This window comes from Erpetoichthys calabaricus, chromosome 7, assembly GCF_900747795.2.
Source record: "Erpetoichthys calabaricus chromosome 7, fErpCal1.3, whole genome shotgun sequence".
Classification (NCBI taxonomy): Eukaryota; Metazoa; Chordata; class Cladistia; order Polypteriformes; family Polypteridae; genus Erpetoichthys; species Erpetoichthys calabaricus.
The window spans coordinates 162,443,012-162,456,120 of record NC_041400.2 but is presented as its reverse complement, the minus strand read 5'-3'; the positions used below and the strand labels follow the sequence as shown (position 1 = coordinate 162,456,120).

General features: G+C 38.4%; 1 protein-coding gene across 2 annotated transcripts in view; it reads left to right on the top strand.

Annotated features, from left to right (window-relative positions):
* Window positions 1-13,109, top strand: part of mtmr12 (myotubularin related protein 12) — a 67,979-nt gene that overhangs the window by 33,965 nt on the left and 20,905 nt on the right. For both annotated transcript variants that reach the window (XM_051929607.1, XM_028805635.2), the window contains exons 4-6: window positions 4,519-4,591; window positions 9,020-9,156; window positions 9,286-9,379. In XM_051929607.1, the coding sequence (XP_051785567.1) occupies window positions 4,519-4,591; window positions 9,020-9,156; window positions 9,286-9,379 (304 nt within the window). The remainder of the gene's footprint in view (window positions 1-4,518; window positions 4,592-9,019; window positions 9,157-9,285; window positions 9,380-13,109) is intronic.

The window sequence follows — 13,109 nt, the reverse complement described above, 5'->3', positions numbered from 1 at the left end:
GTTGACTACTGTTCCCTTATTTTTTAGCACTGTTAACACAGAAATGGCACGTGTAATAATTATCTTGCTTGTTTACTTGTTTTCTTTGTATTGACTGCAGTGTATACTGCCATTGATTTGCTCAAATATCTGGTTAAGAAAGTGTGAGCTTTCTAGTTACATTCTCAATTAGAGGGCATTTTGCCTTTTCCATTGAACTTTCAACGTTCTGTTAATAGCACTTTATTTGATTAGGTCTTGTGCAGTATTTTACCCGCATGTCCTTCACTTCTCTGTTCATTCACACCACTTGTAGTGAATGATTTTTGGGGGTGATTTTCCAACACTAGTGATTCTCACTTCATCAGCACACTTCTCACAATGTTTCAGGAATTTGTGCACAAGTTATCAAGCCATTTGAACTAAATTTACATATCCCTTACTGTACATGGAAAGCAATTTTATGCCACATTGCAGTCTACCTTTCTTTCTGAAGAGAAAATGGGTGGTTTATTTATAGTTTTCATCAAGGACGGGTCTAATATTAAAGATTGCACTTAACTGTGTAGATATTTATGAAAATCTTTTAAGAATCCGCAAATTCTATATCTATTTCTAAGAGTACTTTTTCGGTGATTTTTTTAAACAAAAAAATGTCCTCAGTAATTCAATATTCTTAGGTACTGTTTTGTTTGTCTGCATCCTACCATTTATTTTTAGCTTCAGCTCTCCACCAGCTTAACCATTATAGCACAGCGGGGAAGGGAGCTGGGACCAGTTTACAATATACTCCATGGTTATTTATTCGGTTAGTGCTCCAGTGTTGCAGATAAGTATATGCTACCTGAAGTAGATGAAATGTGTCAAGCAGATACGCAATCTGCAAACAGAAGAGATGCCATCTTGTATTTCTGAAAAGCATCATGCAGCACAGCCACTTCATAATGAGATAAGCACACTTGCATACAGTATTTGCAATGTTAGAATGGCTATTTCATCTTGAAGAATAAGGTCATTTGCTGCAGTTTAAGAGCATCAAAGAGAGGAACACCTCATTGTGAGGAAAAAGCAGGCCCGCTGCCCCCCCTAGAGTTTGTATATGAGCATAAACTGAGCACCAAGCAGTAAGGACTAAGGCACACAGTGAATAATGCTTCAGCCCTCAATGAGATTATTGAACGTGCAAACAGCAATACCATAACATGTTTTTTTTTGTGTGTGAAAGTCCCTGCCCAAAGTTTCTTGTGTCCTGTCATAGAATGTGTTCCCCTTCCCCTGCTAGACAAGCAAAGGTGACTGCTCCAAGACAAGGAAAGCTCTACCTCCCCTAGATAGTCACAAAAAAAAACAAATTTTATTTACATTTCTGTTACAAAGAGCATACTAGGATGTGTTGAACTTCATGGCTAGCTGATTCAGAATCAGCAATTTCTTGCAGGTCATCGAACATGATTATTTTTTCCTCATTCCTGCTGCAGTACAATCCATTAAAACCCAATGAAGTACAGCTTAACTGGACTTCAGAATATGCTTTGTTTTCAGTGTAGCAAAGCTCGACGCTCGTGGGACAAATGCTTCAAAACGTCATTTCCGAGGAAGCTCTGTCTCTGGGAATAAATGGGACAGTTCTTCCAATCATCATGCAGCAGTGCAAAGTGGCAGGATATTTTTTATTGATGGCATTTTGGCGTAGGAGCATTCTTTTTGGTAATTAAGTCATGAGACAAGCTGCTTCTTGTATTATTTGCTACCAATATTACACTATTTTCATTTGTACATATCCTACTTTAAGTATAGCGTTCTTGATTTGGCTCCTTGTTTCAGTATAGTAACATTCATTTTTTGATTTTTTTAAACTACGTTGTGGTGGGGGAACTAACCAGCCAGCCAGCTGCGCTGTGCGTAATGGCAGATAGTGCTAATATTGTTGACTAAGGGAATGTACTGTTGGCCTTGCCTCATAATAAAACCATCTCAGGTTGTTCGATCAAAACTAGTTTTTGTGGACCTGGCTAACTTTGACATTTAAGAAGCCTTGCTTTGCTGGCCATTGGGAGGGAACTGGTCAAGACTCCCAGTTGGTATGACAGGGTCATAGACCATTTTCTACAAAAAGAAAGGAAGGTAAAATATAAATAACATGATGGAATAATTGACTAATTGTATGATGTAGGCCTAAAATGTGCTTTCTCGGTTTGAAAGACCAGCCACCACTGCAGACTAACTGTTGTCATGCAAGCATGTAGCCTTGCCCAGTCTGTTAAGACTCTGCAGATAGCTCTTCACAAACTTGATGAAAAGAGAGCATTCTGCTGAAAGTTACAATGCATCCTCATAAACCCAGTAATGAATGTGATTTTTTTTATAACAGGACCCATATTACTAACCGATGATTGATAAACCGGATATGGACGCAGGTACATGGCATGCCCATGGACGCAGGAGACATAGTGCCCAGGCGCCGACAGCTCAACTAATTGAAATACGAAATAAAGCAACGAGCACAGACAATATGGAACCCTAACCGTCCACACTACACAGCATAGTCAAACCCGACATAGTACAGAAGGTGCGGGCGCCTACAACGCGCGTCTTAACACACCGCAGGCATACCCCCGAGATGGTACAGAAGCCCCAGAGATACGGACTCCACAGCATATGTGAATCACATTACGGTGCGGGCGCCTACAACGCGCGTTTAACACACCGCAGGCAGACCCCTGAGATGGTACAGAAGCCCCAGAGATACGAACTCCACAGCATATGTGAATCACATTACAGTAATACAATAATATGAGTACTCACAGACAAAACAAACACAACAGGCTTTGGCGTCCCGCCCCACAATCAAACCGGAGAGAGTACGGCGTCCCCAAACGTCCACAAAACACAGCATAGTCAAACCCGAGAGAGTACGGAGGGCACATGCACCTACAATGACTGCCACATGAAACACACGGCACCGGAGGTATAATATTATCTCAAGTAATGTAAATAAGCGCCTACAACGCGTCACGGCTCAAATACAAAGGAGCTCAACTAACGTAAATAAGTGAGGCAACGCGCCCATAGGTAACGACACAGCCACACAAGAGGATTCAGCCCTCTGCCCCAGAGTGAAACGGGGGAAAAAGTACGGAGTCCACAAAGGTCCACCATACACAGCATAATAGTACGGAAGGCGCGAGTTAGTACGAAAGCAGAAGGTGCCTACAACGCGTAATAAGAATAAACGAACTCTCCGTTTTAAACGTACGTTATCCTCACACGTCCAAACTGTAATAAGAATAAACGAACGCTCCGTATTGAACGTACGTCATCCTCACACGTCCAAACTATAGAGCATAAGTGAATCACAACAGTACAACCACAGAAACCGCTCTGTATTAACAGTAAGTGCAATTATTCATACTACTAACGGTAAACAACGGAGAACTAATGGTGTCACGATCACGGCTCCAAAACTATACAGCTCCACTAACGGAGCTACAAACACGAGCCCGCATGGACAAAAACAATAGACGTCGGCGCATACAACGCGCGTCTGAAACCGCGGAAGCAAAACTGTCTCGGCTCCAAAATCAAACAGCTCGACTAACGGAGCTACAAACATATCTCATACATTCATCAATGTATTTTGAGTTACCCAACACCGGGGGTAGGCGAGCAGGGGGTGGAGCCCCCTTGTGATGATTTAAAAAACAAAAAAAAAAAATCAGTTTTGATTTTCTGAATTTCATGTGGTCCTGTATCTTTAATTAGATGGCCCCATACTACTCCACCTGCATTTGGCAACTTGTTTGGGACCTTTCTGCCAGCACTGATTGCAGGGCAGGAACCCACCAATAGACAGAACACTATAGTCATCTGAAAGCTACTTCTACCATTGCAACATTTTCTGGACCTACTTATTCAACTTCCGTTTCTAGGAAATTACAGTGGGCTTTGCACTTTTCTGTAGTTAACAGTAACATAAATATTGTAATCGTGGAGAAGGCCAGTTGAATTCCATTTCATACATGAAAGCTCTAACCTTGCACTGAGCGAATATATCATAAATATTTGTTCATTATATACGAGGCAGGAACCAGCCCCAAACAAAACATTGGCTGACAACAAGGCATGAGAGGACATATACCCCAAAATATGCATCCTTACACTTAGTCACACCAGGTCAATTTAGGGTCATTGGTAAGCCTTGGATCCACATCAGGAGAAACCTGTGGATAATGTACAAAGGACACAGAAGCTCATAGGGCCTGGATTCAAATTTGTGTCCTTGGAGCTGAGAAGCAGAAACATTGTGTCACCTTTGATACTTTCTTTAAAAGAAAATGTATTGGAAATAGATTAGTTTGTCTATGCTTACAGTTTTAATTGTTAATTCTAATTTTCATGCATGTTGAATAGTTTGTATCTTTTCAATCTCAAATACCATTTTAATTATCCCTGTTGTAGGAATCAATATTCTATTTTGATTGTGGGGGAAAATTGCCATTGATCATTTACACTTCTTTCTAATTTCTTTTGATTGTCCAGGCACCACCTTTGAGCAATAAACTCTTGGGAGAGAACGACATTGCCCTCAGCTGTGTGGACCAAATATATGGAGGTGTGTTAATAATGTAATAAAGGAGACCACCTGTGTGGGGATTTTGGGTTATTCCTCTACTGCTTAAATTGTTTAATGGAATACTACTCCTTAACAACTCGTCTTAAAACTCATTTAGCAATATCCTACCTGGCTTATTGTCTACGTTTTGCATAAAGCTCTCCATGTGTATGTGTAAGCTTTTTTTTGGTGGTCTTTGTAACCATTTTGTTATTTAGCTATGCTTTACTTAGGTTTTTGTGTATGTGTGTTAACATTGCACTTATCCCATTCTAGGAAACAGCTGCCTTGTCCTTCAGTCCACCTGTCTCCTGAATAGCGCATCCACTAAAATCTTGTGTTTCTAAAAATTTTCTATAAAATTATGGTTGCAGCCAGACTTTTTGCCAATAGACAAACTGCTTTCAGGATAAGTAGCTCTTGCTCAGACAGTGCTGGTTGTCTATAACAAGATAATTGTCTGAAGCTACCATCAAGACCATAAAGAATCTATTAACTAAAACCTACACATTATCACAGTCTACTGTCATGCATTGGAAGAAATTAAAGTCTCGTATTCAACTGAAAGCTTCATAGCTTGTCTCATGTGTCTGGTCAAAGGTTACATTGGAATTTGAATATTTGGATTTTGAAATTCTTTAAGTGACATGAACACATCAAGTTAATATGCTATGCTAGTAGTAGGACGATTCCAGCTTGTAATGATGATGCACTATAGTATATTGATTAACATTACAGCTGAACACGTTACAGAAACAAGTTTTATGTGCTTCTGTTGTGACAGAATAAACATATATTCTGGAGAGAAGTCCAGGCTAAATCATGACATTGGACATAATACTCAATTTTCATTTTTCAGTAGTTCCTGAGGTTACCACTATACACGCAACATTATGCATTTGAAAATATCAATTAGAGTCTGTCTTGATTGGCTAATAGATGGTCCCAATATCGGATTTGGAGATTATTCTAGTACTGTATATCTATATCATAGCTGTATGGTTGTGCTACATCATGACTCCCAAGTTTGTTCCAGATTCCCATGACCTTTGGGGTAAAGAAGTGTTTTCTGGTTTTCATTGTGAATGTGCAGCCTCTTAATGTCCATGAATGTTCCACATGTAAACCTATTAATTCAAAGAATTTCACTTATTATTGAGTCTTTTTTGAAAACTTGGTAAATTACAATATATCTTCTTACAGTCTTTTTGGCTCAAGACTAAAATGGTTCAGTTCCCTCGGTCTGTCAGGGCGTGGTACATCTCCTTTTAATCTAGGGACACATTTGGGTGTGGTGGGTCTTTGTTCATCTTCAGGTGTGCTGGTTTTAGTTTTCTGTAATGTGTTTTTGAGTATTAATAAGGTTCAAGTATAGGACATGTTTGCAAACTGTGTTTTCACTCTCTAATATCTACTTAATCCAAGCAAAGAGTTGCTTTGAAGTCTTGGATTTAAACTTGGCTATAACAAACTATTGTGGTTCTGTGGACATTTACCATTGTCTTATATCTGTCATTCTTGTCCAAGATTTGAGAATGAAAAGTCTACAAACAAATGTTGACTTTTTCTCTTTAACAACAATCTACCAGACCTGCTTCAGTCTGGATTCTGCAAGGGTCACTCTACTAAAATTGCACTGTTTTCTGTCAGTAATGCTCTTTGATCTGCTCGAGCTGCTTCTTACCTTTTGTCCTTCTCCTTGACCTTTTATTCCCTTTGTACCATTAACCACTCCCTGCTTGTCTCTTATCTTGGGGAAACTTGGAGTTGGCAGTTCTGCTTTAGACTGGTTCAGATCCTACCTCTCCAACTGATTCTTTTGTGTTTCCTGGTCTAACTCCTTGTCTTCTCCACAAAAATGTTCTACAGGTGTACTTCAAGGATCAGCGTTGTCCACTTCTCTTTTCTGTCTCTATTTGTTATTTAGGGAATTTCATTTCTTCTAATGGCTTCACATCCCACCTACATGATGATGATGATGATGATTCACAGATCTTTTCATTTCCCACTTAACCCACAGGTTTCAGCCCAGATCTCCTGCTGTGTTTCTACCATCTCATCATAGATGAACGATCAACCTAAACTTGCTCTCTTATTCTTCTTCCTCAGATTCATCCTTAAGCACCCTTTCACCCTCATTCACAGTCAGGAATCTTGGTGCAACTCTGTACTCATTCATTGAACACATTTTCAAAATGCAGCTACTCTGCTGGTGTTCTCGGTTCCTCGTTTCATGCCAATGGCTTCTTGTTGCTGCAAGGAATCCAGTTCAAAAGTCTTGTTTTGACCTAGTTATCTGATCGGTCCTGTTCCTCAATATCTCCAAACGCTGGTCTCTTCAAGAAGTCTCCATTCTGCCTCTGCTTTTCTGCTGACCCTCCCTCCTCTTGCCAGACGTGCCAAGACTGGAAAATGTTTCTCTGCTCTTGCTCCAGAGCAGTGGAATGATTTCCTTTTATCTATTCGTACTGGACCCAATTTGTGTTCAGCGTCTTTTGAAAATACTCCTTTTCATTAAATATTTTGGATCAGCTTATCTTACCTTCTTCAGGATAGCTGCTGTTGTAATAACAGTGTTTAGGATAGTGATTTTTGTCTTAGTATGTCTTGGTATAATTACGTAGAAGTTCTACTCCCTTAAGCAGACGTTTTGTTTATTTTTGTTCTCTGCTGCTTTTTATGTTTACACTTTTTTTTATTATAACCTGCTTTGTAAATCACCTTGGATAAAGGCATCTGCTAAATAACAAACGCCAGCCTTCCTTATGAAATTGTATCTTTAAGGGATGGCCTGTAACAGTAGAGTTCTTTACCCCAATTATTGACTTGGTGCATGTGAATGAGAGTGACTCTCCTAAGTTGTATTGTTCTCCAGCAATAGAAATTTAATGATGGCTCTATGCTTGATATGTGGTTTTCGGCATCCGTGTTGACTTGCTACTGAAACAGGAAACCACTAATGTTAATATTTTGAAATTCATATTTTAGCACACAAGAGCTTGTCTTTGGCTGCTTACATCAGCACTGTAGAATATCTTTGTCAGGTTCATGCTCAAAACTTTTTCATAATCCGACAAGTTGCCTGTGACATTTATGTGAGACAGTGGGACTATCCTGGAAAAATGTTATTTTTTTGGTTAGATAATACTAGAAAACAAAATGTTTAATGGCTAGTTCTTTTTCATTTTTAGTTTAGAATGTAGCACAGCAATTTTGTCTCAAATACACAACTCTTAAGCCCAAGTCCTTTCTCTTTGTAGTTTACTTGTTTTTTTTTTCCTTGTGTTCCCTCCCATTGTTCAAATATGCAAGTTAGTTTGTCTGGCAAAAGTAAACTGGCCCAGTATAAATACAGGGTGAGTCAAAATTATGTTAACATTTGAATGGCGGAAACAATTTATTCACAAAACTTACTTTCATATGTGCAAGATGATTTACAGGAATGTCTCAACCTGTTTGCCATCATGTTCAATACATATACCATATGCGCCACATAAATTGTCCACCAACATTGAATATAAGAATATACCTAGCAGTATCATTAGTGTAAACATAATTTTGACTCGCCCTGTAAGTGCTGAATGTGTGTCAGTTCCATTATGTCAGATTGGTTTGTTCATTGCACCTGATCCTGCCAACAAGTGGTCTGACTACCAGCACCCCAGCATCAGAATAAGGAGGACCAGGAGTTCTATGAACAGGGCAAGCATGACCAACTGAATTATTCAAACATTTATATTTGCATCTTCATTGATAAAGTATTATCAATTCCTACCCATCCCAGTAATTTTACTGCTCGTGCTTAATTAGTACCAGCATAATACTTGTGGACAAGGGTGTTCACAGCTAAGTTGTTACCAAGGACCTATGTTTGGCAATTTTTCTGCTGAATTTTACACATACAAGTTTGAATTGTTGCAAATGTGATTACAAAGTATACTTTCATGAGTATACCCAAAATCACAGTGATTCTGATGCTTCCTTGGGTGAAAAACCACTGGGAGAACATCCATTTAATGGCAGTTGTAAGATCAACATGGGGCTATGTGCATCCCTCTTCTTTGTGCCATGCTTTTTACACTTTGCTCAATTCATGCCCTAACAAGCTCAGACTTTACCATGAGGAAAGCTGGTTGTATTAGTTCTGTCTACTTAAACTGGTCATTGTTAATGTGTGTGTTTAGCTTTCATAATGCTTTTTATCTAAAAGAATTAGATTTTTGTCAAGGTGAGGGAGAGTTTGGGTGAATACTTCAGTCATTTTTCAAAAGACAGTTGGCTCTTTGGCTATTGAGACTAAATGCTTCAAAGGAAGAAATTACTTTATCTGTGTTCGCTCTGTCTGAAAACCAAGAAATCGGACCTAATATGAGGTCTGTCGATATTTTAACTCAAGAGTGTTGATTTGCTTTGCATTTTGTATTGCAGTCCGTGATGAAAAGAAAAAATTAATTATTGGAGGTCAAGTAAAGAACAAATATCCTCCAAAACTCTTAATCTACTGCAAGGATTTCCGAGTCTTTCAGTTCTGTTTATCATATGCGAAAGAGGAGGAAGCTAAAAAGGTAGAGTAAATTAAAGCATGTTTAATTCTATGAATGCTTATGTTGGCAATATTTTTAGAAATTCTTCAGTACATTTTACATATAAAATGGCTTGATTTTAATATGGCTCCCCCCCCCATTGTATTCTAGATCTTTCAAGGTATTGTCCATCATAGCCTTGAACCAAAGTCTTTAAAGTGTGCATTTGCTTTTTCTTACTGTGAAGAGGTACTATCACCTGAAGGTAAGCTTATTTGATCTTTTTTTAATAAAGTTTAAAAAGAGAAAACAGTGTAGTGTGTTTTGTGTCTATGTTTGTGATTATATAATTGTGCTATACAAGAGTGATTTTAAAGTATGATAAAAGTCTTTGCTCCAAAGAATGCAACATGCAACAATTTTAACAATGCCATAGTCTTAAAAAATGTTTATAGACATAGTTTTTGAGTTTTTGTTTTTTGAGACCACAGGTCTTTTATCATGAATACGACGTGGAAGAACATGGCTAATGTGTGTTGTCAAAACCCAGGATACACTACATGAAAAGAACATGAAGTCTTGCTTTGTAATGTGGAGTCACAAATGACCAATTCTAATCATCAGATTTTACCAAATCAAATTTGTTTTTCTTGGCGCAGTCTTTGTGTTTTTTGAAATGGCATAAGATAAATATATCTGGCTGGCAAGAGCAGCAGTTGTGGTGCGGGTGGAGGGCTCCTGACTTTTTTTTTGCTCTGAACGTAGCCATTTAAGTAAGATGGGGGTGTTTTTAATTTTTAATACATGAAATCTGTTGCATAGTAGTTAATTCAAGGTATACTGTATACAGTATATCCCAATATCGCACAATTAATCTGTTCATCTTTGGGGTGTGGTTTGCAATTTTTGTACAAGTACATTGAAGCAGTTGTCTGTACCATGTGTGCTTTTTTGAACTCCCTATGTTACCAGTGTATTCTGTATTTGTATTGGCTATATAAACGAAGAAACATTGTCCTGATTGCCTCATTCGCTATGTAAGTGTCCAGCATTAGAACAATCTAGACAAAAATAGGCCATTCAGCCCAAGAAAGCTCGCCAGTCTTATCCACCTATTTCTTCCAAAAAAACCAAGTCGAGTTTTGAAAGTCCCTAAAGTCTTACTGTCTACCACACTACTTGGAATAAACTACCAAGTGTCTATCGTTCTTTGTATAAAGAAAAACCTCTTAATGTTTGTGAGAATGTGTACCCTTAAGTTTCCAACTGTGTCCCCGTATTCTTGATTTAATTCGTTTTAAAATAAGTCTTGATCCACTGTACTAATTGTCTTCATAATTTTAAACACTTCAATCATGTCACCTCTTAATCTTCTTTTGCTTAATCTGTATAGTCTCGGCTCTCTTAATCTTTCTTCCTAGTTCATTCCCTGTAGCACTGGAATGAGCCTAGTTGCTCTTCTCTGGACCTTTTCCCAGCGTTGCTATGTCCTTTTTTGTAGCCTGGAGACCAAAACTGCACACGGTACTTTAAATGAGGCCTCAGCACTCCAGATGAGGCCATTGTTGCGCCCCTCCAAAATGCTTATTTTATATCAACTCTTAGGTTTAATATTATTCATTGACTTCAAAGGCAAGTGATGTTTTTTTTTAGTAAAATTAAACTTGCTACGATTCTGTGTCACAAAGGTAGCTGCTACCATTGGCATGATATTTCTTCTTATGCCGTAAATAGACAATAGAAAGGGTCCATTAAAATAAACACCTTGGTGAACAGTTGATGCCACTGAGACCAGTTAGCAGAAAGCACTCTTTCACTTGACAGAAAGTCATTAAAAACCACAAAATAGCCAGTAACTTTGTTTTGTACACGTTTGGCATTTTGTCAAACAATTGGTTAATATGGAAGGCAGGATTGGGTAAAGCATTAAAACTGTAACCTGAGTTCTTATTTGTCACTGGTTTTAACAACATGACTACTCTGACGTGGAGCTGTCTAGACATGTGTTTTGCGATATGTTTGTTTTTTTTCTGTCTGTCAGTGATGAGGGAGTATAATTAAGGTGAAATAGAGAACATGAGGTATTGCTTGTGGTTTTGTTAATGTATAGTGTTTAGCACCAGTCGTGTGCAAAGATTATCAATGGCTGTAATGGTTTCCATCTTTATGGTTTCTTTAGAACACAGGTGTCGAACTCCGGTCCTGGAGGGCCGCAGTGGCTGCAGGTTTTCATTCTAACCATCTTCTTCATTAGTGACCAGTTTTTTGCTGCTAATTAACTTCTTTTGCCTTAATTTTAATTAACTTGACTCAGCCCCTTTGTTGTTTCTTTTTCCTTAATTAGCAGCAAAACAATAATGAGACACAACGAGCTGCCCACACAACCAGCTATCCATAATATCTAAAAATAAAGAAAGGTGAAGGTTTCAGTAAGACTGATCTCTCGGATCATCAAAACATTTTGATGGTGTTCTTAGAAAAAACAGAAAATCAACAATTTTTTGGAAATGTCTGCTGTGGCAGAATGAGAGCAGCAACAAGCCATGGAATTAAAGAACGAGTTAATTAACAGCAAGACTCAGCTTCTCATTAAGAAACTGGTTGGAGTGAAATTGGTTGGAGTTTGATGACCCAATTTAGCTGGTCATCTGCTGGCTCGTTTCACATCTCATTTCTGTTTGGCTGTCATTTAATGAAGAAATGAATCAAGTCAGAGCACTGAATCCTTGAAAACAGGGCTATTAAAACAAAGGGCAAATGAGTGAATTAGCAGTGAAAACTGGTCACTGATTAGGAAAAGGGTTAGAATGAAAACCTGCGGCCCTCCAGGCCCGGAGTTTGACACCCCTACTTTAGAGGGTAAACTCCCACTGGCACAAAAAGTATTTTACATAATTGCCACAGACACAGTTGATGATTTTTGTCTTTATTGTGTGCCCCGGCACTAATTCTGTCTGAACCATCATAGCTGTTTTTGGTCACTAATTTTGGTATAAAATTGGTTTTAATCATTTTTTTGCAAATGTCAGTGTGCCAAATAAAGATGGTCATGTACCATAGTAACTTCTGATATAGATCTTTAGTATAGACTGATCTGCACAAATCTAGAGTGATGTGATGCACAGGTTGAGGTTTTTAACCCTGCAATACTGGAACAGTGGCTCTGTGACCTGCAGAGTGCTTTTGTGTGAGAAACAGAAAGCTGCTGGTGGAGGTAGTGAAGTAGACCTGTTTTTCACCAGTGTTGCATGACCCTCGTATGAAGTAGAAAAAATAGCTACCTTGAGTTCCCTTTTTAATTCATCTTTGAATGAGACTCCCTTTTTCCTCTTTAAATGAATGAATGAATGAATCTATAAATTGTGCAGTATAGTTAATTGTTGACCGTTGTTTTTGTAGTAGATATAAAATGTACGGTGTTCATCAAAGTTATAAATAACTTAATATAGTGTGTTTAACCACCACTAAAAATCTGTAATTATCAGAAGGTTTTGCCAGTTATCAACCTTTCCTTTTATGGTTCTTATTCAGTGTTACAATGCAGAATTGCTGCACAAAGTTGGACAAAGCAGGCTTTTCATTTTGAAGAGTATCCGGTTCTTTTGTATGTGCGACAGATAGCTGGTAGGATCCAGTGTGACAAGATAAATGTTCATCACTGTGGTCTGCTGAAGGACTACAACACTTGGGCATGGCAAATGTCTGAATAAACTGTAGGTCCAAGCAGATCCAAGCTGCTGTTCTGCTTTTTGCCATCAGACCTGCTTCCACTGTGCACATTTTCAGTCTAACAGATACATTATTAGCATATAGTGTTTGTTTAGGGATGGTATACATTTATATGTACAAAGGGTACATTAGGTAGTCAGATGTGTTTTACATTTACTGTATGTAGTTGTTTGCACTATGGCTGTTTGCACATGCTCAGTGTTGCTGTAGGAGAAAGTGAATTTTTTATTGGGGATCAAAAAGGTGCTTTCTGTCTGTGTCTCTCC